Raw genomic sequence first — 23,101 nt, forward strand, 5'->3', positions numbered from 1 at the left:
GGTGAATACCGAAGAGAAGTATTCATTGAGGACCTCGGTCCCTTCCACAGCCTCCAGGCACATCTTCCCACCTTTATCTCTAATCGGTCCTACCTTCACTCCTGTCATCCTTTTTTTCTTCACATAATTGAAGAATGCCTTGGGGTTTTCCTTTAGCCTACTCGCCAAGGCCTTCTCATGCCCCCTTCTTGCTCTTCTCAGCCCCTTCTTAAGCTCCTTTCTTGCTTCCCTATATTCCTCAATAGACCCATCTGATCCTTGCTTCCTAAACCTCATGTATGCTGCCTTCTTCCACCTGACTAGATTTTCCACCTCACTTGTCACCCATGGTTCCTTCACCCTACTATTCTTTATCTTCCTCACCGGGACAAATTTATCCCTTACATCCCGCAAGAGATCTCTAAACATCGACCACATGTCTATAGTACACTTCCCTGCAAAAACATCATCCCAATTCACACCCACAAGTTCTAGCCTTATAGCCTCATAATTTGCCTTTCCCCAATTAAAAATTTTCCTGTCCTCTTTGATTCTATCCTTTTCCATGATAATTATAAAGGCCAGGGAGCGGTGGTCACTGTCCCCAAGATGCTCACCCACTGAGAGATCTGTGACCTGACCTGGTTCATTACCTAGTACTAGATCTAGTATGGCATTCCCCCTGGTCGGCCTGTCCACATACTATGACAGGAATCCATCCTGGACACACTTAACAAATTCTGCCCCATCTAAACCCTTGGAACTAATCAGGTGCCAATCAATATTAGGGAATTTAAAGTCACCCATGATAACAACCCTGTTATTTTTGCACCTTTCCAAAATCTGCCTCCCAATCTGCTCCTCTGTATCTCTGCTGCTACCAGGGGGCCTATAGAATACCCCCAGTAGAGTAACTGCTCCCTTCCTGTTCCTGACTTCCAACCATATTGACTCAAAAGAGGATCCTGCTACATTACCCACCCTTTCTGTAGCTGTAATAGTATCCCTGACCAGTAACGCCACCCCTCCTCCCCTTTTTCCGCCCTCTCTATCCCTTTTAAAGCACTGAAATCCAGGAATATTGAGAATCCATTCCTGCCCTGGTGCCAGCCAAGTCTCTGTAATGGCCACGACATCATAATTCCATGTATGTATCCAAGCTCTCAGTTCATCACCTTTGTTCCTGATGCTTCTTGCATTGAGGTACACACATTTCAGCCCTTCTACCCTACTGTCTTTACACCGTTTATTCTGCTTCTCTTTCCTCAAAGCCTCTCTGTATGTTAGATCTGGCTTTACTCCATGCACTTCTTTCACTGCTCTATCGCTCTGGGTCCCATCCCCCTCGCAAATTAGTTTAAACCCTCCCGAACCATGCTAGCAAACCTACCTGCAAGGATATTGCTCCCCCTCGGGTTCAGGTGCAACCCATCCAATCTGTACAGGTCCCACCTTCCCCAGAAGAGATCCCAATGATCTAAAAATCTAAAACCCTGCTCCCTGCACCAACTCCTCAGCCACGCATTCAACTGCCACCTCCTCCAATTCTTACCATCAACGTCACGTAGCACTGACAGCAATCCTGAGAACGCCACCCTTGAGGTCCTGTTCTTCAGCCTTCTGCCTAGTTCCCGAAACTCATACTTCAGGACCTCATCCCTCTTCCTGCCTATGTCGTTGGTCCCAACATGTATCACGACTTCTGGTTGCTTTCCCTCTCCTACCAGGATGTCGTGCACCCGGTCAGAGACATCCCGGACCCTGGCACCCGGGAGGCAACAAACCATGCGGGTGTCCTTCTCACGTTCACAAAATTTCCTGTCTGCTCCCCTGACTATAGAGTCTCCAATGACGACAGCTCTCCTCTTCTCCGTCTCACCCTTCTGCACCACAGGGTCAGACTCAGTGCCGGAGGCCCTGCCACTGTGGCTCACACCTGGTTGGTCGTCCCCGACAACAGCATCCAGGACGGTAAACTTATTCTTCAGGGGAATGGCTACAGGGGTGCTCTGCACTACCTGTCTGCTCACCTTTGCTTTCCCCCCTCTGACTGTCACCCAACGACCTGCTTCCGACAGCCTAGGTGTGACTCCCTCCCTGTAGCTCTCATCTATGACTGCCTCATTCTCCCTTATGAGTCAAAGATCATCCGGCTGCTGCTCCAGATTCCTTGCATGGTCTTCCAGATCGCCCAGCCGTATGCACTTCTGGCAGATGTGACTCTGCGGGAGAGGGGCGTTCCCCCAAGACTGCCACACCTCACATGAGAGGCACATCACCATCTCAGGAGACATTGTAAAAACTAACTGCGAGCTAGCTTGCCCTCCGCCTCTCCTCGTAGTAGGAACAGGAAGGGGTCAAAAACTTTACGGGGTGTTTTTTATAGGCCGCCCAACAGTAACAGGGATATCAAGGAGCAGATAGGGAAACAGATCCTGGAAAGGTGTAATAATAACAGAGTTGTCGTGATGGGAGATTTTAATTTCCCAAATATCGATTGGCATCTCCCAAAAGCAAGGGGTTTAGATGGGGTGGAGTTTGTTAAGTGTGTTCAGGAAGGTTTCTTGATACAAAATGTAAATAAGCCTACAAGAGGAGAGACTGTACTTGATTTGGTATTTAGTTGGGGTCCCAGAACAGATCCCTGAGGCACACCACTGGTCACCGACCTCCATACAGAATATGACCCGTCTACAACCACTTTTTGCCTTCTGTGGGCAAGCCAGGTCTGGATCTACAAAGCAGTGTCCCCTTGGATCCCATGCCTCCTTACTTTCTCAATAAGCCTTGCATGGGGTACCTTATCAAATGCCTTGCTGAAATCCATATACACTACATCTACTGCTCTACCTTCATCAATGTGTTTAGTCACATCCTCAAAAAATTCAATCAGGCTCATAAGGCACGACCTGCCTTTGACAAAGCCGTGCTGACTATTCCTAATCACATTATGCCTCTCCAGATGTCACAAATCCTGCCGCTCAGGATCTTTTCCATCAACTTACCAATCACTGAAGTAAGACTCACTGGTCTATAATTTCCTGGGCTATCTCTACTCCCTTTCTTGAATAAGGGAATAACAGGCACCACCCTCCAATCCTCTGGAACATCTCCCATCCTCATTGATGATGCAAAGATCATTGCCAAAGGCTTAGCGATCTCCTCCCTCGTCTCTCACAGTAGCCTGGGGTACATCTTGTCCGGTCCTGGTGACTTATCCAATTTGCTGCTTTTCAAAACCTCCAGAACAACCTCTTTCTTAATATCTATATGCTGGAGCTTTTCAGACCACTGTAAGTCATCCCTACAATCGCTAAGATCCTTTTCCATAGTGAATCCTGAAGCAAAGTATTCATTAAGTACCTCTGCTATCTCTTCCCCTTCCATACACACTTTTCCACTGTCACACTTGATTCGTCCTATTCCCTCAGGTCTTATCCTCTTGCTCTTCACATACATGAAGAATACTCTGGGGTTTTCCTTAATCCTGCTCACCAAGGCCTTCTCATGGCCCCTTCTGGCTCTCCTAATTCCATTCTTAAGCTCCTTCCTGCTGGCGTTATAATCTTCTAGATCTCAATCATTACCGAGTCTTTTGAACCTTTCGCAGGCTTTTGTTCTTCACTAGATTTACAACAGCCTTTGTACACCATGGTTCCTGTACCCTACCATCCTTTCCCTGTCTCATTGGAATGTACATATGCAGAACGCCACGCAAATATCCCCTGAACATTTCCCACATTTCTGCCGTACATTTCCCTGAGAACATCTGTTCCCAAATTATGCCTCCAAGTTCCTGCCTGATAGTCTGATATTTCCCCTTACTCCATTTAAACACTTTGCTAACTTGTCTGTTCCTATCCCTCTCTAATGCTATGGTAAAGCAGGTAGAACTATGACCACTGTCTCCAAAATGCTCTCCCGGTGAGAGACCTGACATCTGACCAGGTTCATTTCCCAATGCCAGATCAAGTACAGCCTCTCCTCTTGTAGGCTTATCTACATATTGTGTCAGGAAACCTTCCTGAACACATCTAACGAACTCCACCCCATGTAAACCCTTTGCCCTAAGGAGATGTCAATCAATATTTGGGAAATTGAAATCTCCCACCACAACAACCCTGGTATTATTACACCTTTCCAGAATCTGTCTCCGTCTCTGCTCTTCGATGTCCCTGTTACTATTGGATGGTCTATAAAAACACCCAGTAGTTATTAACTACTTCCTATTCCTAACTTCTACCCACAGATACTCTGTAGACAATCCTTCCATGACTTCCTCCTTTTCTGTAGCCATGACACTAACTTTGATCAACAGTGCCAAGCCCCCACAAATCTGAAACCCTGTCACCTATTTCAACCCTTCAGCCATAGAACCATAGAACATTACAGCACAGAAACAAGCCTTTTGGCCCTTCTTGGCTGTGCCGAACCATTTTTCTGCCTCGTCACACTGACCTTCCCCTGGACCATATCTCTCCATACACCTCTCATCCATGTACCGGTCCAAGTTTTTCTTAAATGTTACAAGTGAGCCCGCATTTACTACTTCATTTGGCAGCTCATTCCACTCTCCAAACACTCTCTGTGTGAAGAAGCCCCCCTAATGTTCCCTTCTAACTTTTCTCCCTTCACCCTTAGCCCATGTCCTCTGGTTTTTTTCTCCCCTTGCCTCAGTGGAAAAAGCCTGCTTGCATTCACTCTATCTACCCCCATCATAATTTTATATACCTCTACCAAATCTCCCGTCATTCTTCTATGCTCCAGGGAATAAAGTCCTAACCTATTCAACCTTTCTCTGTAACTGAGTTTCTCAAGTCCCTGCAACATTCTTGTAAACCTTCTCTGCACTCTTTCAACTTTATTAAAATCCTTCCTGTAATTTGGTGACCAAAACTGTACACAATACTCCAGATTCGGCCTCACCAATGCCTTATACAACCTCACCATAACATTCCAGCTCTATACTCAATACTTTGATTAATAAAGGCCAATGTACTAAAAGCTCTCTTTACGACCCTATCTACCTGTGACGCCACTTTTAGGGAATTTTGTATCTGTATTCCCAGATCCCTCTGTTCTACTGCACTCCTCAGTGCCGTACCATTAACCCTATATGTTCTACCTTAGTTTGTCCTTCCAAAGTGCAATAACTCACACTTGTCTGTATTGAACTCCATCTGCCATTTTTCAGCCCATTTTTCCAGGTTGGTCTAAATCCCTCTGCAAGCTTTGAAAACATTCCTCACTGTCCACTACACTTCCAATCTTTGTATCATCAGCAAATTTGCTGATCCAATTTACCACATTATCATCCAGATCATTGATATAGATGACAAATAGCAATGGACCCAGCACTGACCCCCGTGGCACACCACTAGTCACAGGCCTCCAGTCAGAGAAGCAATCCTCCACTACCACTGTCTAGCTTCTTCCATCGAGCCAATGTCTGATCCAATTTACCACCTCTTCATGTATACCTAGCAACTGAATTTTCCTAACTAACCTCCCATACAGGACCTTGTCAAAGACCTTACTGAAGTCCATGTAGACAATATCCACTGCCTTCCCTTCATCCACTTTCCTGGTAACCTCCTCGAAAAACTAATAGATTTGTTAAACATGACCTACCATGCACTAAGCCATGTTGACTCTCCCTAATAAGTCCCTGTCTATCCAAATACTTGTAGATCTTATCTCTTAGTACTCCTTCCAATAATTTACCTACTACCAACGTCAAACTTACCAGCCTATAATTTCCCAGATTACTTTTAGAGCCTTTTTTAAACAACAGAACAACATGAGCTATCCTCCAATCCTCCGGCACCTCACCTGTAGATACCGACATTTTAAATATATCTGCCAGGGCCCCTGCAATTTCAACACCAGTCTCTTTCAAGGTCCAAGGGAATACCCTGTCAGGTCCTGGGAATTTATCTACTCTGATTTGCCTCAAGATAGCAAGCACCTCCTCCTCTTCAATCTGTATAGGTTCCATGAACTCACTACTGGTTTGCCTCATTTCCATTGACTCCATGCCAATTTCCAATTTTATCCCTTACTATCCTTTTGCCCTTAATATACCTGTAGAAACTCTTTGGATTATCCTTCACCTTGACTGCCAAAGCAACCTCATGTCTTCTTTTAGCCCTCCTGATTTCTTTCTTAAGTATTTTTTTGCATTTTTTACACTCTTCAAGCACGTTATTTACTCCGTTTCCTATACGTGTCATACATCTCTCTCTTCTTCTTTATCAGAGTTCCAATATCCCTTGAGAACCAAGGTTCCTTATTCTTATTCACCTTGCCTTTAATCCTGACAGGAACATACAAGCTCTGCACTCTCAAAATTTCTCCTTTGAAGGCCTCCCACTTACCAATCACATCTTTGCCAGAGAACAACCTGCCCCAATCCATGCTTTTTAGATTCTTTCTCATTTCTTCAAATTTGACCTTTTTCCAGTTTAGAACCTCAACCCGAGGACCAGATCTATTATTATCCATGATCAAGTTGAAACTAATGGTGTTATGAGCACTGGAACCAAAGTGTTCCCCTACACACACTTCCGTCACCTGTCCTAACTCGTTTCCTAACAGGAGATCTAATATTGCATCCTCTCTAGTTGGTACCTCTAAATACTGATTTAGAAAGCTTTCCTGAACACATTTTACAAACTCTAACCTGTCTAGACCTTGAACATAATGGGAGTCCCAATCAATATGTGGAAAATTAAAATCCCCTATTATCACAAATTTATGTTTCCTGCAGTTGTCTGCTATCTCTCTGCAGGTTTTCTCCTCCAATTCTCAGTGACTATTGTGTGGTCTATAATATAACCCCGTTAATGCGGTCTTACCTTTCCCGTTTCTCAGCTCCACCCATATGGCCTCGGTAGACAAGCCCTCTGATCTGTCCTGCCTGAGCACTGCTGTAACATTTTCCCTGACTAGCAATGCCACCCACCCTCCCTTCATTCCTCTGTCTCTATCACATCTGAAACATCGGAACCCTGGAACATTAAGCTGCCAGTCCTGCCCCTCCTGCAGCCAAGTTTCACTAATGGCTATAATGTTGTAATTCCATGTGTCAATCCATGCCCTCAGCTCGTCAACCTTCCCCACAATACTCCTTGCATTGAAATAGACACACCGCAGAAGATTATTACCACCACACAACCCTGCTATTTGTGACTTTGCATGAACTTTTAACATCATTTATTTTCACCCCCACTCCACTATCTGCTCTGGCACTCTGGTTCCCATCCCCCTGCAAATCTAGTTTAAAACCTCCCCAATAGCACTAACAAACCTCCCTGCAAGGATATTGGTCCCCTTGTAGTTCAGGTGTAACCTGTCTTGTGTGCTGCTCCTTTGGCGTAACTACCTCCCTGTAGCTACTATCTATAAACACCTCATTCTCCCGAATGATCCGCAGGTCATCCAGCTCCTGCTCCAGTTCCCTAACGCGGTTTGTTAGGAGCTGCAGCTGGATTCACTTCTTGCAGGTGTCGTTGTCAGGGACACCGGAGGGCTCCCTGACTTTCCACATCCTGCAAGAGGAGCATTCCAAAATCCTGCCTGACATTCTCTCTACTCAAAACAAACAAAGCAAAACTTACCGGAACCTACCCTCGCCTCTGCCTGTTCACACCGAAGCCTGTTGAGCCAAAGCCATCCCACTCTGCTCCCTCTCAATCCACTGTCCACTCACAACGCTGCCCGCTGTATATGGTGTTTTTTTAAACCTTTGGTGCTCTACGTCACTCACTCTTTTCCCCGAGCCTCTCATTCATCTGCAAATTATGCTATTCTTAACCACAGTAGCCTGTGGTTCAGGCAGTAATCCACAGATTACGACCATTCAGGCCCTCTTTCAGTTTCTTTCCTAACTCCTGATATTCACTCTTCAGGACAACATCCCTTTCCCATCTATGTGGTTGGTACCAAAACGTACCACCACATCTGGCTGCTCACCCTCCCTCCTTAAGAATGCTATGGACTCGATTAGATATCTCTGGCCCTGACAACTGGGAGTCAACATACCAGCCGGAAGGCATTTTCAGAATCTCCTGTTTGTTTTTGTAGGTATTGAACCCCCTATCACTACCACTCTCCTCTTCTCCCCGCTTCCCTTCTGAGCCACAGAGACAGACTCACTCCCAGACACCTGGCCGCTATGGCTTTCCACTGGATGGTTAACCCTCCCAGCAGTATAATCCGAAACACAAGACCCTGCAGGTGCTGGAAATCCAGAGCAACACACACAAAATGCTGGTTACGTGGCATCTATGGAGAGGAATAAACAGTTGGCATTTTGAGCCAAGACTCTTCATCAGGACATAAACAAGTGTGCCAAGTTATTGAGTGGAATGATCACAGGGGTCTTTCACACGATCTGCCTTTCCCTCTCCTGACAGTCACCCAGCTACCTGCCTCATGAAACCTAGGTGTGACTGCCTCCCTGTAACTCCTGTCTATAAATCTGTCAGCCTCCCGGTAACTCCCGTCTATAAATCTGTCAGCCTCCCGGTAACTCCTGTCTATAAACCTGTCAGCCTCCCTGTAACTCCTGACTATAACCTGTCAGCCTCCCGGTAACTCCTGTCTGTAAACCTGTCAGCCTCCCTGTAACTCCTGTCTATAAACCTGTCAGCCTCCCGGTAACTCCTGTCTATAAACCTGTCAGCCTCCCGGTAACTCCTGTCTATAAACCTGTCAGCCTCCCGGTAACTCCTGATACAGACTTCATCCAGCTCCAGCTTCAGTTCCCTTACGCAGCATAAAATCTCTTGGGATTCTCTTAATCTTCTCTGCAAACGCTATTATATGTCTTGATTTCCTTGTGGAGTACTTCCCTTCTCCCTCTATACTCCGACAGGAATTCACTTGATTTCAGCTGCCCGTACTGAATCCATGCCTTCTCATTCCTAGTGTGGGCCTCAATATCTCTCTTATCCAAGGTCCTATCAGCCTTGACCATCATTCTAACCAGAATATGTTGGGGTAACATTTTCATCCAAAGGGTGGTCAGTGTGTGGAATGAGCTGGCAAACAAGTGATTGAAGCCAGTGCATTTGGACAGGTACATGAATGGAAAGTTATGGGCCAAACGCTGGCAAGTGACACTAGCTTGCATGGACCAGTTGGGCAGAGGTCAGAGCTCTAAGTTTTCAGATATTTATGGATCTCAGGGAAAGTGGGTAAAGGCTCATTGCAATGGTTTTACGCAGGAGCTGAAGAGAGTAGATTGGCTTAGGTCCACAGCTAACAAGTGGGAGTCATTTAAAGAACATTCGAACAGAATTCAGGACCAACATGTTCCCAAGCAGAAGACAAGGGTGGCAATATTTGGATTGCCGAGACATCTTTCAAATTCAGTCCAAAACAAAAAAGAAGCAATCAAATAGGGACCTGAGAACTTTCGCCAGTAACTGTTCCCCTCTTTTGCTTTGCAGTATATTGTGGAAGCATGGCTGGTTCTCCCTGGCAACCTCACCTAGCTGTCCAGAAATCAGAGGAAGCAAACCGCACGCACGCTCAATGAAACAGTGACTGCAAATGCTCAGCTTCAGACTGTGGGATGGGAGGGAGATAGAGAGAGAATGAGGGAGGGTGGTGGGGGTGGAGGGAGGGAGGAGAGCGTGGAGGAAGTAGGGAGGGAAGAGAGGGTGGAGGGAGGGAGGAGAGTGTGGAGGGAGTAGGGAGGGGGTAGAGGGAGGGAGGAGAGGGTGGAGGGAGTAGGGAGGGGGTGGAGGGAGGGAGGAGAGGGTGGAGGGAGGGAGGGAGTGGGGGCGGTAGAGTGGGAAAGGGAGATGGTGGAGGGGGTTGGGGGAGGGAGGGAGATGGGTGACAGAGCAGTAGACAGTTAGAGATATGGGGAAATAAGGCAGACTGAAGGAATGAGATAGTTGGATGTGGTCTAGAGATAATCTTGCCCCACTGCAATAATCCCCAGGAGACACGGGAACTTCAGGGGGAAGGCTTACATTGCACAATCACATAACATGCACTCACCACATATGACAATCTTCACACAAAGAGGAATTGAGACACACATCAGCACAGAGAGAGAGAGATGGAGAGGTTGGGAGATGGGAGCGAGACCTGCACTCGGGAGGATAGAAACTGCAAACAGGGTTAACGGCCTTTAGCAATGCTGTGCAGCTACCTATGCCTTTGAAACAATAAAGCTTCATTTCATGGTGTTGCTTTCTTTGTTTGGACTCTTCCTTCGTCATGTGTGCAGACAGGAGGGGTTGCAGGTGAATGTGCTGCGGGGGTGAGGGCACTGGGACTTGGACAGAGCTGACAGAGTCTTGGAACTGGGATGGTGAGGAGGAGGGAAGCTGCCCGTGCACTCAGGAGGGAGGAAACTGGAAGACATTTTCAGTAAATGAGTCTACAGGAGAAATGAAACAGAATAGTTTGTGTCAGTGCCTCACCCTGACCCGTCCATGTGGAGTGTGCACCACCCCCAGCTCCCTGGGATTCCCCTCCGTCCCAAAGACATGTGGGTTACTGGCTGACTGGTACTCACCTCTGTGTGTCGGTGTGTGCTAAAGGGATTGCACAAGGACATGAGACACAGGAGTAGGATTAGGCCATTTGTCCACCATTTCATCATAGCTGACTTATTGTTCCTCAACCCCATTCCCCTGCCTTCTCCCCATAAGCATTGATGTCCTTACTAATCCAGATCCTCCTCTTTAAATATAGATTCATAGAGAAGTGCAGCACAGAAACTGGCCCAAAACCATTTAAGCTGCTTACTCCCATCGACCTGCACTGGGACCATGGCCCCCCATACCCCTACTATCCATGCACCCATCTAAACTTCTCTTATATGTTGAAATCGAGCTCACGTGGACCACTTGTGCTGGCAGCTCATTCCACACACTCATCACCCTCTGAGTGAAGAAGTTCCCCCTCATGTTCCCGTAAACTTTTCACCCTTCATCCTTAACCCATAACTTCTGGTTGGAGTCCCACCCAACCTCAGAGGAAAAAGCCTGCTTGAATTTACCGTACTTATACCTCTCATAACTTTGTGTACCTCTGTCAGATCTCCTCTCAATCATCCACGTTCGAAGGAATAAAGTCCTAGTCTATTCAATCTTCCCTTCCCACTCAGATCCTCCAGACATGGCAACGTTCTTGTAACATTTTTCTGTACTCCTTCAACCTTATTTACATCTTTCCTCTTGGTAGATAACCAAAACTGCACACAATACTCCAAATTATTGTGTCTTGTACAACTTCAATGTAACATCCCATCTCCTGTACTCAGTACTTTGACTTATGAAGGCCAAGGCCAAGAGCCTTCTTTATGACCCTATCTACCTGTGACACCACTTTCCATGAATGTCCTGTATTCCCAGATCCCTTTGTTCTGCCATGTTCCTCAGTGCCTTACTGTTCACCGTGTGAGACCAACCCTGTTTGGTCCTACTGAAGTGCAACACCTCACACTTGCTTGCGTTCAATTTCATCTGCCATCTTGCAGCCCATTTTTCCAGCTGATACAGATCTCTCTGCAAGCCATGGTAGCCTTCCTTGCTGTCTGGTACACCCCCAACCTTGGCATCATCCACAAATTTGCTGATTCAGTTAACCACATTATCATCCAGATCAATGATATAGATGACAAACAACAAGGACCCAGCACCGATCCCAGCATCACACCACTAATCACAGGACTCCAGTGAGAGAGGCAACCATCTGCTACCACTCTCTGACTTCTCCCACAAAGCCAACGTCTAATCCAAGTTACTACCTCATCCTGAATGCCAAGTGACTGAACCTCCATGCGAGACCTTGTTAAGTACCTTGCTAAAGCCCACATAGACAATATCCATTGCCTTGACTTCATCCACTGTCCTGGTAACTTTCTCAAAAATCAACTCTATAAGATCAGTTAGCCACAACTTACCACGCACAAAGCCCTGCTGCCTATCCTTAATCAGTCCATGTCCATCCAAATACTTATATAACCAGTCCCTTAGAATACCTTCCAGTAACTTTCCCAGACTGGTCACCCTCACTGGCCTATAATTTCCTAGTTTATGTGGAACCCTTTTTTACCGGCCATTTCTAGAGATGCAGCTCATTAGCCCCTCATTAACAGCCACTGGACTCGGCTGTGAGAAAACCACCTTTCTCAAACTCTGTACATCTGGCGTCAATATGACTTGCACCCCACCACACTCAGGAATGGGTGAGAATACTGTGATTACTGCCCCCATGCAATCGGCCATCCACAAGAAATAACAGACTATACACTGCATGCAATTATAATGAAAGCATCTTTACGAATGTTAACTTAGCCTAACCATTATTAAAAAGAAAAAAAATGAAAGGTCCTATCATAATTAAAGCAGTCAAATGTGCACAGGTTTGAACTCAAATCTTCCAAAAGCTGATATGTCCGATTTACTCATGGCATCAACTCCTATTCACCAATCACCCGTAGGATTTCCCCTCTTGGACTCCAACGAATTGTGCATTCCTGTTGGATCGAATCTACATCCAGTTCTCCCGAGCGTCTTCTCTCTCCATCCCCTGCCGAAAAAGACCTCAACCCACCTCAGTGTCCGTCATAAAACCTCTCCACCCAGCTTTCTCTAGAACCTTCTCCCAATTCCACCGTTCTGAATGGATGACATGACATAAGCATGAACATCACAACCCCTTCCCATTAACGGTAACCCAGCAGAACACACTGCTTCTACAGAAAGCCACTAAACGAAATATCCTACAACCTTAGCAGAAAAATCATAACTAGAGCATTACATATGTTTGCAGCCTTTCTGAAACAGCGGAACAACATTGGCTCTCTTCCAATCCTCTGGTTCCTTTCCAGTCCCTAAGGATTTCTGCTAGAGCCTCGGCAATTTCTGCAATTGCCTCCCATAGGGTTGAACAGAACGCCCTTGTCAGGCCCTGGGGATTTATCAGAATCAGAATCAGGTTTATTATCACCGGCATGTGACATGAAATTTGTTAACTTAGCAGCAGCAGTTCAAGCAATACATAATCTAGCAGATAGAGAAATAATAATAATAATAAATAAAATAAAACATAATAAATAAACAAGTAAATTAATTACGTATGTTGAATAGATTTTTTTTAAATGTGCAAAGACAGAAATACCGTACATTAAAAAAAATGAGGTAGTGTCCAAGGGTTCAATGTCCATTTAGGGATCAGACTTTGAGGGGAAGAAGCTGTTCCTGAATCGCTGAGTGTGTGCCTTCAGGCTTTTGTACCTCCTACCTGATGGTAACAGTGAGAAAAGGACATGCCCTGGGTGCTGGAGGTCCTTAATAATGTCTCTCTGAGACACCGCTCCTTGAAGATGTCCTGCGTACTTTGTAAGATGGAACTGACCAGATTTACAACCTTCTGCAGCTTCTTTCGGTCCTGTGTGGTAGCCCCTCCATACCAGACAGTGATGCAGCCTGTCAGAATGCTCTCCACAGTACAACTGCAGGAGTTTTTGAGTGTATTTGTTGACTTGCCAAATCTCCTCAAACTGGCTGTTGTCTTGCATTCTTTATAACTACAGCAATGTGTTGGGACCAGGTTAGATCCTCAGAGATCTTGACGCCCAGCAAATTGAAACTGCTCACTCTCTCCACTTCTGATCCCTCTATGAGGATTGGTATGTGTTCCTTCGTCTTACCCTTCCTGAAGTCCACAATCAGCTCTTTCGTCTTGCTGACGTTGAGTGCCAGGTTGTTGCTGTGACACCACTCCAGTAGTTGGCATATCTCACCCCTGTACACCCTCTCATCACCACCTGAGATTCTACCAACAATGTTGTATCATCAGCAAATTTGTAGATGGTATTTGAGCTATGCCTAGCCACAGAGTCATGTGTATACAGAGAGCAGAGCAGTGGGCTAAGCACACACCCCTGAGGTGCACCAATGTTGTTGTCAGCCAGGAGGTTATGTTATCAGCAATCTGCACAGACTGTGGTCTTGTGGTTAGGGAGTCAAGGATCCAATTACAGAGGGAGGTACAGAGGCCCAGGTTCTGCAACTTCTCAATCAGGATTGTGGGAATGATGGTGTTAAATGCCGAGCTATAGTCGACGAACAGCATCCTGACGTAGGTGTTTGTGTTGTCCAGGTGGTCTAAGGCCGTACGAAGAGCTATTGAGATTGTGTCTGCCGTTGACCTATTGTGACGACAGGCAAATTGCAATGGTCCAGATCCTCGCTGAGGCAGGAGTTCAGTCTAGTCATATCCAACCTCTCAAAGCATTTCATCACTGTCAACGCGAGTGCTACTGGGCGATAGTCGTTAAGGCAGCTCACATTATTCTTCTTAGGCACTGGTATAATTTTTTTTTTAAGCAAGTGGGAACTTCTGACTGTAGCAGTGAGAGGTTGAAAATGTCCTTGAATACTGCCGCTAGTTGGTTGGCACAGGTTTTCAGAGTCTTACCAGGTACTCCATCAGGACCTTCTGCCTTGCGAGGGTTCATTCTCTTTAAAGTCAGTCTAACATCGGCCTCTGAGACAGAGATCACAGAGTCATCAGATGCAGCAGGGATCTTCACAGCTGTAGTTGTGTTCTCCCTTTCAAAGCGTGCACAGAGGCATTGAGTTCATCTGGTAGTGAAGCATCACTGCCATTCATACTATTGGGTTTCGCTTTGAGGGAGTAATGTTTTGCAGACCCTGCCAGAGTTGCCGTGCATCTGATATCACCTCCAACCTCATTTGAAATTGTCTCTTTGCCTTTGATAGTACCTGGTTTTCTGGTACAGGCCTGGGTTGCCAGACTTGAATGCCACAGATCTAGCCTTCAGCAGACGATGTACCTCCTGGTTCATCCACGGTTTTTGGTTTGGGAATGTACAGCAAGCCTTTGTAGGCACACACTCATCCACACAGGATTTAATGATGTCAGTAACAACTGCAGCATACTCATCCAGGTTCGAAGATGAATCCCTGAATACAGTCCAGTCCTTCGATTCAAAGCAGTCCTGTAGACGCTCCTGTGCTTCCCTTGTCCATACCTTCTTTGTCCTTCTTTACATTTTCTGTAATCTGTACAGGGTCCATGAAGTTGATGCCACTTTGCCTCACTTCTGTAGACTCTGTGTCAGTCTCCTGAGTAAATACAAATGCAAAAAATGCATTTAAAATCTCCCCCATCTCTCTTGGTTCCACACATGGATTACCATTCTGATCTTCTCAAGGACCAATTTTGTCCCTTGCAATTCTTTTGCTCTTAATATAACTGTGGAATCCATTAGGATTCTCCTTCACCTTGTCTGCTGGACCACCTTCACATCCTCTTTTAACCCTCCTGATTCCTTTCTTTTGTGTTGTCTCACCTTTCTTATAATCCACACACTCAATAACTTATCCTCCAGAGCTGCCTGTGGCAATGAATTCCATAGATTCATCACCCTCTGGCTAAAGAAATTCCCCCTCATCGCTATTCTAAAGGGAGGTCTTTCTATTGTGAGGCTGTGTCCCTGGTCTTAATTCCTTCCACTTCCATTTGTAATGAAATATGAATCTTCTTTTTTTGATCTAATTCATTCATTAACTGTGTAATCTCTTTTTTATGCTGAGACTTCATTTCAATAAAACTTCTCAATTCCTTCACTTGTGCTTTCACTTCCTTAATTGGGTCCTGATTCTTGTCACTCTTTGGCATCAGATCAGTATTGTACTGTACTGGCAAGTTTCGATTTGGTGGCAATGCTTTGTCAGCTGCTGGTAACAAGGGGATGGGTCTGGGAGCTTTCTTTATAACTTCTTTTACTTTTGCACGTTGGAATAAAATTCTGTTCTTTCTTGCTCTTTCATCAAGTCACTGTATTCTGACTGCGTCACTGTCCAGGACTAAGTCTATTTTCACCAAATTCAGTCTCTCACAGGCAGATAAACTCAATATTGACTGTACATTCTTAGGCACGACCACAAATGAAAGCGTGTGCACCATATTTTTGTGTGATACTTTTGCCACACATGTTCCTTTAACTGGAATATCTGCACCTGAATACCCAGTCACTTTTATATTTGTCCGATGTTACTTTGGTCTTGGCTTTAATGCATTAAACTCAGATTCTGCAAGAACATTTACTTGAGCTCCAGTATCCAATTTAAACAGAATAATGTTTTGGTTCACTTGCAATGGTAGAGTCTAGCCATTCTTACTTTCTGTGTTTTCACAAAATCTCCTCTGCACCCTTTCTATGGTTTCCACGTCCATCCTGTAGTGAGGCGACCAGAACTGAGCACACTTCTCCAAGTGGGGTCTGACCAGGGTCCTATATAGCTGCAACATTACCTCTCAGCTCTTAAACTCAATCCCAAATTGATGAAGACCAATGCACTGTATGCCTTCTTAACCACAGAGTTAACCCACACAGCAGCCTTGAGTGTCCTATGGACTCTGATCCTCCACACTGCCAAGAGTCTTACCATTAATACTATATTCTGCCATCATATTTGACCTACCAAAATGAACCACTTCACACTTATCTGGGTTGAACTCCATCTGCCACTTCTCAGCCCAGTTTTGCATCCTATTCATGTTCCGCTGTAACCTCTGACAGCCCTCCACTCTACGCTGATTCATCTCTGTTGGAGATCAACCCGATCACTGTTGTGTCGTCTGCGAATTTGACGATGGTATCGGTGTAAAATGCAGGTACACAGTCGGAAGTGAAGAGGGAGTAGAGTATGGGACTCAATACACAACCTTGTGGTGTACCGGTGTTCAGGATAGTAGTGGAGGACAGGTGAGGGCCCAGTCTCACTGCCTGTGAACGCTCTGACAAGAAATTCAGGATCCATTTGCAGAGTGATGAGCTGAGGCCTAGCTGGTGGAGTTTGGAGACGATGATAGTATTAAAAGCAGAGCTATAATCAACAAACAACATCCTCACATATGTGCCCTCTTATATACCTCAACTGCGTCATCCCCTATCATGTGGAGTAGAATCGATGCTTTAGTTTTCTCTTATTTATTTTCTGCTCCGATCACCATTAAATACATGTCAAATCGCTGTTTAAATTTTCTCCAATTTTCAGCTACATTACCAGTCAGCTGGAGTTTTTTCAGAGGTTGCAAAATTTCAACTTTTAAAGCTGTTAGCAAACCAAGACTGTTCATGCACTCTTTTTTTCTCCGTTGATCTTCGATTCTTCCGTTTCCGTATTATTCTTCCAGACCGACTTAATAGAAACATAGAAACATAGAAAATAGGTGCAGGAGTAGGCCATTCGGCCCTTCAAGCCTGCACCACCATTTATTATGATCATGGCTGATCATCCAACTCAGAACCCCGCCCCAGCCTTCCCTCCATACCCCCTAACCCCCGTAGCCACAAGGGCCATATCTAACTCCCTCTTAAATATAGCCAATGAACTGGCCTCAACTGTTTCCTGTGGCAGGGAATTCCACAGATTCACCACTCTCTGTGTGAAGAAGTTTTTCCTAATCTCAGTCCTAAAAGGCTTCCCCTCTATCCTCAAACTGTGACCCCTCGTTCTGGACTTCCCCAACATCGGGAACAATCTTCCTGCATCTAGCCTGTCCAATCCCTTTAGGATCTTATACGTTTCAATCAGATCCTCCCTCAATCTTCTAAATTCCAATGAGTACAAGCCCAGTTCATCCAGTCTTTCTTCATATGAAAGTCCTGCCATCCCAGGAATCAATCTGGTGAACCTTCTTTGTACTCCCTCTATGGCAAGGATGTCTTTCCTCAGATTAGGGGACCAAAACTGCACACAATACTCTAGGTGTGGTCTCACCAAGGCCTTGTACAACTGCAGTAGTACCTCCCTGCTCCTGTACTCGAATCCTCTCGCTATAAATGCCAGCATACCATTCGCCTTTTTCACCGCCTGCTGTACCTGCATGCCCACTTTCAATGACTGGTGTATAATGACACCCAGGTCTCGTTGCACCTCCCCTTTTCCTAATCGGCCACCATTCAGATAATAATCTGTTTTCCTATTTTTCCCACCAAAGTGGATAACTTCACATTTATCCACATTAAATTGCATCTGCCATGAATTTGCCCACTCACCCAACCTATTCAAGTCACCCTGCATCCTCTTAGCATCCTCCTCACAGCTAACACTGCCGCCCAGCTTCGTGTCATCCGCAAACTTGGAGATGCTGCATTTAATTCCCTCATCCAAGTCATTAATATATATTGTAAACAACTGGGGTCCCAGCACTGAGCCTTGCGGTACCCCACTAGTCACCGCCTGCCATTCTGAAAAGGTCCCGTTTATTCCCACTCTTTGCTTCCTGTCTGCTAACCAATTCTTCACCCACACCAATACCTTATCCCCAATACCATGTGCTTTAAGTTTGCACACTAATCTCCTGTGTGGGACCTTGTCAAAAGCCTTCTGAAAATCCAAATATACCACATCCACTGGTTCTCCCCTATCCACTCTACTAGTTACATCCTCAAAAAATTCTATGAGATTCGTCAGACATGATTTTCCTTTCACAAATCCATGCTGACTTTGTCCAATCATTTCACCGCTTTCCAAATGTGCTGTTATCACATCCTTGATAACTGACTCCAGCAGTTTCCCCACCACCGACGTTAGGCTAACCGGTCTATAATTCCCCGGTTTCTCTCTCCCTCCTTTTTTAAAAAGTGGAGTTACATTAGCCACCCTCCAATCCTCAGGAACTAGTCCAGAATCTAACGAGTTTTGAAAAATGATCACTAATGCATCCACTATTTCTTGGGCTACTTCCTTAAGCACTCTGGGATGCAGACCATCTGGCCCTGGGGATTTATCTGCCTTCAATCCCTTCAATTTACCTAACACCACTTCCCTACTAACATGTATTTCGCTCAGTTCCTCCATCTCACTGGACCCTCTGTCCCCTACTATTTCTGGAAGATTATTTATGTCCTCCTTAGTGAAGACAGAACCAAAGTAATTATTCAATTGGTCTGCCATGTCCTTGCTCCCCATAATCAATTCACCTGTTTCTGTCTGCAGGGGACCTACATTTGACTTCTGACATCATATCGTGTTCTTTGTACGTACTGTGGGTTACTAAGAACAAACCATATTCTGGAAGAATTAAAACTCGAACTTTTATTTACAACAGCAAAGAGTAAGCACGTTTCTTACAGTTATGTTTCTAGATCATTCCGTCATTTTTGCGCGTGCTCCCGACTCTGGCCAATCATGTTCTTACACATGATACGTGATATCACCAGAGTTGGCTGCCAGTGACTAGTGGTGTCCTGCAGGGGTCAGTGTTGGAGTGCTTTTTTAATGCGTATCTCAATGATTTAGATGATGGAATAGATGGCTTTGTTGCCAAGTTTGCAGATGGTATGAAGATTGGTGGAGGGTCAGGTTGTGTTGAGGTAACAGGTAGGCTGCAGAAGGGTTTAGACAGAGTAGGAGGATGGGATAGAAAGTGGCAAATGAAATACATTGTTGGAGAATGCATGGTCATGCACTCAGGTAGAAGAAATAAATGTGCAGACTATTTTCTGAACAGAGGGAAAATCCAAAAATCTGAGATGCAAAGGGACTTGGGAATCCTTGTGCAGAATGTCCTGAAAGTTAACTTCTAGATGGAGTCGGTGGTGAGGAAGGCAAATGCCATGTTAGCATTCATTTCAGGAGGTGTAGAATACAAGAGCAGGGATGTGATGTTGAGGCTTTATAAGGCACTGGTGAGGCCTCACCTTGAGTATTGTGAACAGTTTTGGGCTCCTTATCTTAGAAAAGAGGTTCTGAAACTGGAGAGGGTTCAGAGGAGGTTCACAAAAATGATTACAGAATTGAATGGCTTGTTGTATGAAGATCATTTGAAGGCTCTGGGCTTGAATTCACTGGAATTCAGAAGAATGAGGGGGTGACTTCATTGAAATCTATTGAATGGTGAAAGGCCTTGATAAACTGGATGTAGGGAAGATGTTTCCTGTGCTAGGAGAGTCTAAGGCCAGAGGGCACAGCCTCAGAATAGAGAGGCGTCCTTTCAGAATGGAGATGAGGAGGAAGTTCTTTAGCTAGAGAGAGGTGAATCTGTGAAATTCTTTACCACAGGCAGCTGAAGAGGCCAGATCTTTATGTATATTTAAGGCAGAGGTTGATAGATTCCTGATTAGTCAGGGCATGAAGGGATATGGGGAAAGGGGGAGGAGATTGGGGCAGAGAGGAATATTGGATCAGCCATGATGAAATGGCAGAGCAGATGCAATGGGCCAAATGGCCTAATTCTGCTCTGTTATCTTATGGTCTTCTGGTGTCAGGCCATGTCCTCTTCTCACTGGTACCATCAGAAAGGAGGTAGGCACACATTCAGCAATTCAGGAACAGCTTCTTCCCCTCCGCCATCCGATTTCTAAATAGACATTGATTCCAAATCATACCCAAGGGAAGAATTGTTTCTCTGATTCCTGATTCTTGATTCTGATTCTCCTCCTTCCCTTTTCCCTTTGGTCCCCTCTCCTCTCCTATCAGATTCCTTCTTCTCCAGCCCTTTGTTTTTCCCAGCCGCTTGGCTTTCACCTCTCACCTCCTGACTATCCTCCTCCCGCCACCTCCCCCTACCATCCCACCTTTATCTTGCCCTTCCTTTCCAGATCGAATGAAGGGTCTCAGCCTGAAATGTTGACGATTTATTCATTTCCATAGACCTGCTGAGTTCCTCCAGCATTTTGTATGTGTTGCTCTGGATAGAAACAAAGAAAACCTACAGCACAGTACAGGCCCTTCGGCCCACAAAGCTGTGCCGAACATGTACTTACTTAGAAATTACCTCGGGTTACCCATAGCCCCCTATTGTTCTAAGCTCCATGTACCTATCCAGGAGTCTCTTAAAAGACCATATCGTATCCGCCTCCACCACCACACCGGCAGCCCATTCCACGTACTCACCACTCTCTGGGTAAAAAACTTACCCCTGACATCTCCTCTGTACCTACTCCCCAGCACCTTAAAACTGTGCCCTCTCATGTTAGCCATTTCAGCCCTGGGAAAAAGCCTCTGACTATCCACACAATCAATGCCTCTCATCATCTTATACACCTCTATCAGGTCACCTCTCATCCTCCATCGCTCCAAGGAGAAAAGGCCGAGTTCACTCAACCTATTCTCATGAGGCATGCTCCCCAATCCAGGCAACATCCTTGTAAATCTCCTCTGCACCCTTTCTATGGTTTCCACATCCTTCCTGTAGTGAGGTGAACGGAACTGAGCACAGTACTCCAAGTGGGGTCTGACCAGGGTCCGATATAGCTGCAACATTACCTCTCAGCTTTTAAACTCAATCCCATGATTGATGAAGGCCAATGCACCATATGCCTTCTTAACCACAGAGTCAACCTGCGCAGCTGCTTTGAGTGTCCTATGGAGTCGGACCCCAAGATCCCTCTGATCCTCCACACTGCCAAGAGTCTTACCATTGTTACGTAACCAGCAACAATGAATATCAATCGAGACAAGTTATATAAAAATAACCAAACATTTATTAAACACCGATAAACGATAAGGGAAAAAAAAACAAACAAAAACTTTAACCGGAAGTTAACAGATATGCAGCCGTTCACTAACTCGCCACTCAGCTCTGGTTCTTAAAGCGTTAAATGCGAAAACAGTTCTTAAAGTCATACAGTCAGAAATGGTTCTTAAAGCGATAACTTTGAAAGTCCAACAGATTTACACGTTCAATTGGGAGAGACTTCTCTGGAGAAGGATTTCTTCACAGACGCAGCTTTACTGCTGGTTCTGTCCACAGGATTCCCGATGCCGAAATTAAACAGTTTAAATCAACAGACCTTAAATTCCTTTAGAGAGAGAGAGCACCTTTTTGCATGAACTTATTGCTCTTTCTGGCAAGAGTTATCTCGATGCAGGTTGCTACTCCAATGAAGACTCAAAAAGGTCGATCCTTTATTAAACTGCCAAACGATGCCGACTTCTCTCCATCCTTCGATTCTGCACTTCGATAAATTCTTCACTCTCCCTTCGAGTGTTGGAATTGAGTAAATCCACACATCTAGCAAAAATTTCCAGTCCAAATAATAAGGTATTTTGCAACAGAACGCACAACCGTTTTAAAAATGAAACTGCATCACCAAAAACAAACACACAACAGAAACGGAGATACAGCACGTTCTACCTGAAAATCTACAAACTCAAAAACCAACTGCGTCACCTGGGTCGACCCTTATATAGTCACGGGGCACATGTCATCACGTGATCTCACATCGGCAGGAAAATCACATCAGGTGACCTCCTAAAGACCATTACATCATTCTCACAAAAAAAGAGATCTCCTTGAGCATGTAACATCGTTAATACTATAATCTGCCAACATTTCACCATTTCCAACATTAACAGAATTTCTTGTGGTTTTGAATTTTCACTCTATTTAGAAAATAGTCTATATCTTTATTCCTTCTACCAAAGTGATTGGCCAAACACTTTCTTGCACCTTACTCAATCAGCCACTTCTTGCCCATGTGCCTAATATGTCCAAGACTTTCTGCGTCCGCTCTGTTTTCTGAACACTACCTGCCACGCCACCTATCTCAGTATCATCTATAATCTCGCCATTAATTCCATCGTTGTGATCACTCCTCCACCGTCTGTGTGAAAGTTGCCCCTCCATCTTTCCCCTATCACCATAAATCTATGCCCTCTAGTTTTGGACTGCTCTACCCTATCACCATTCACATTACCTGTGCCCCTCGATCTTTCTCCACGGTCACCCCTTATTCTCCTGCATCTTCATCATCTGTCCCAGCTTCCACCCACACACTGGGGCTCATTAACCCACCGATCCACACCTCTTTGTGAGGTGAGAGGAACTTGACTTCCCAGCAGAAACTCACATGGTCACAGGGAAGACGTGCAAACCCCCACACAGACAGTGCCTGATGTCAGGATCGAACTCGGACTCTGGGACTTGGAAGAAGCAACTCCACCTCAGGCAGAGGCCACTAGCCAGGTGATTCTGAGCAGGGAGAGGGTGGGAGTGCATTCAGTCAGGGGGGATGGAGGATCAGGAGTTGAGTGTCTGGTCTCTGGCATGGCCACCCATGACCCAGACAGGCTCTGACTCAAATCTTGGTCCCAGTCCAAGAGTCCAC

At 45.4% G+C, this 23,101-nt stretch overlaps 1 protein-coding gene across 3 annotated transcripts in view; it reads left to right on the forward strand.

Annotated features, from left to right (window-relative positions):
* The window catches only part of LOC140197166 (ribonuclease T2-like), a 68,532-nt gene extending 49,523 nt beyond the window's left edge, over window positions 1–19,009 (forward strand). For 2 of the 3 annotated variants that reach the window (XM_072257038.1, XM_072257040.1), the window contains one exon: window positions 9,435–9,579. In XM_072257038.1, the coding sequence (XP_072113139.1) occupies window positions 9,435–9,479 (45 nt within the window). In that variant the 3' untranslated portion in view covers window positions 9,480–9,579. Of the gene's footprint in view, window positions 1–9,434; window positions 9,580–18,986 lie in introns of those variants that run through there. The other variant, XM_072257039.1, reaches the window with a different exon arrangement.
* The last annotated feature ends 4,092 nt before the right edge of the window (window positions 19,010–23,101 follow it).

The sequence above is a fragment of the Mobula birostris genome, chromosome 5 (assembly GCF_030028105.1).
Source record: "Mobula birostris isolate sMobBir1 chromosome 5, sMobBir1.hap1, whole genome shotgun sequence".
NCBI lineage: Eukaryota > Metazoa > Chordata > Chondrichthyes > Myliobatiformes > Myliobatidae > Mobula > Mobula birostris.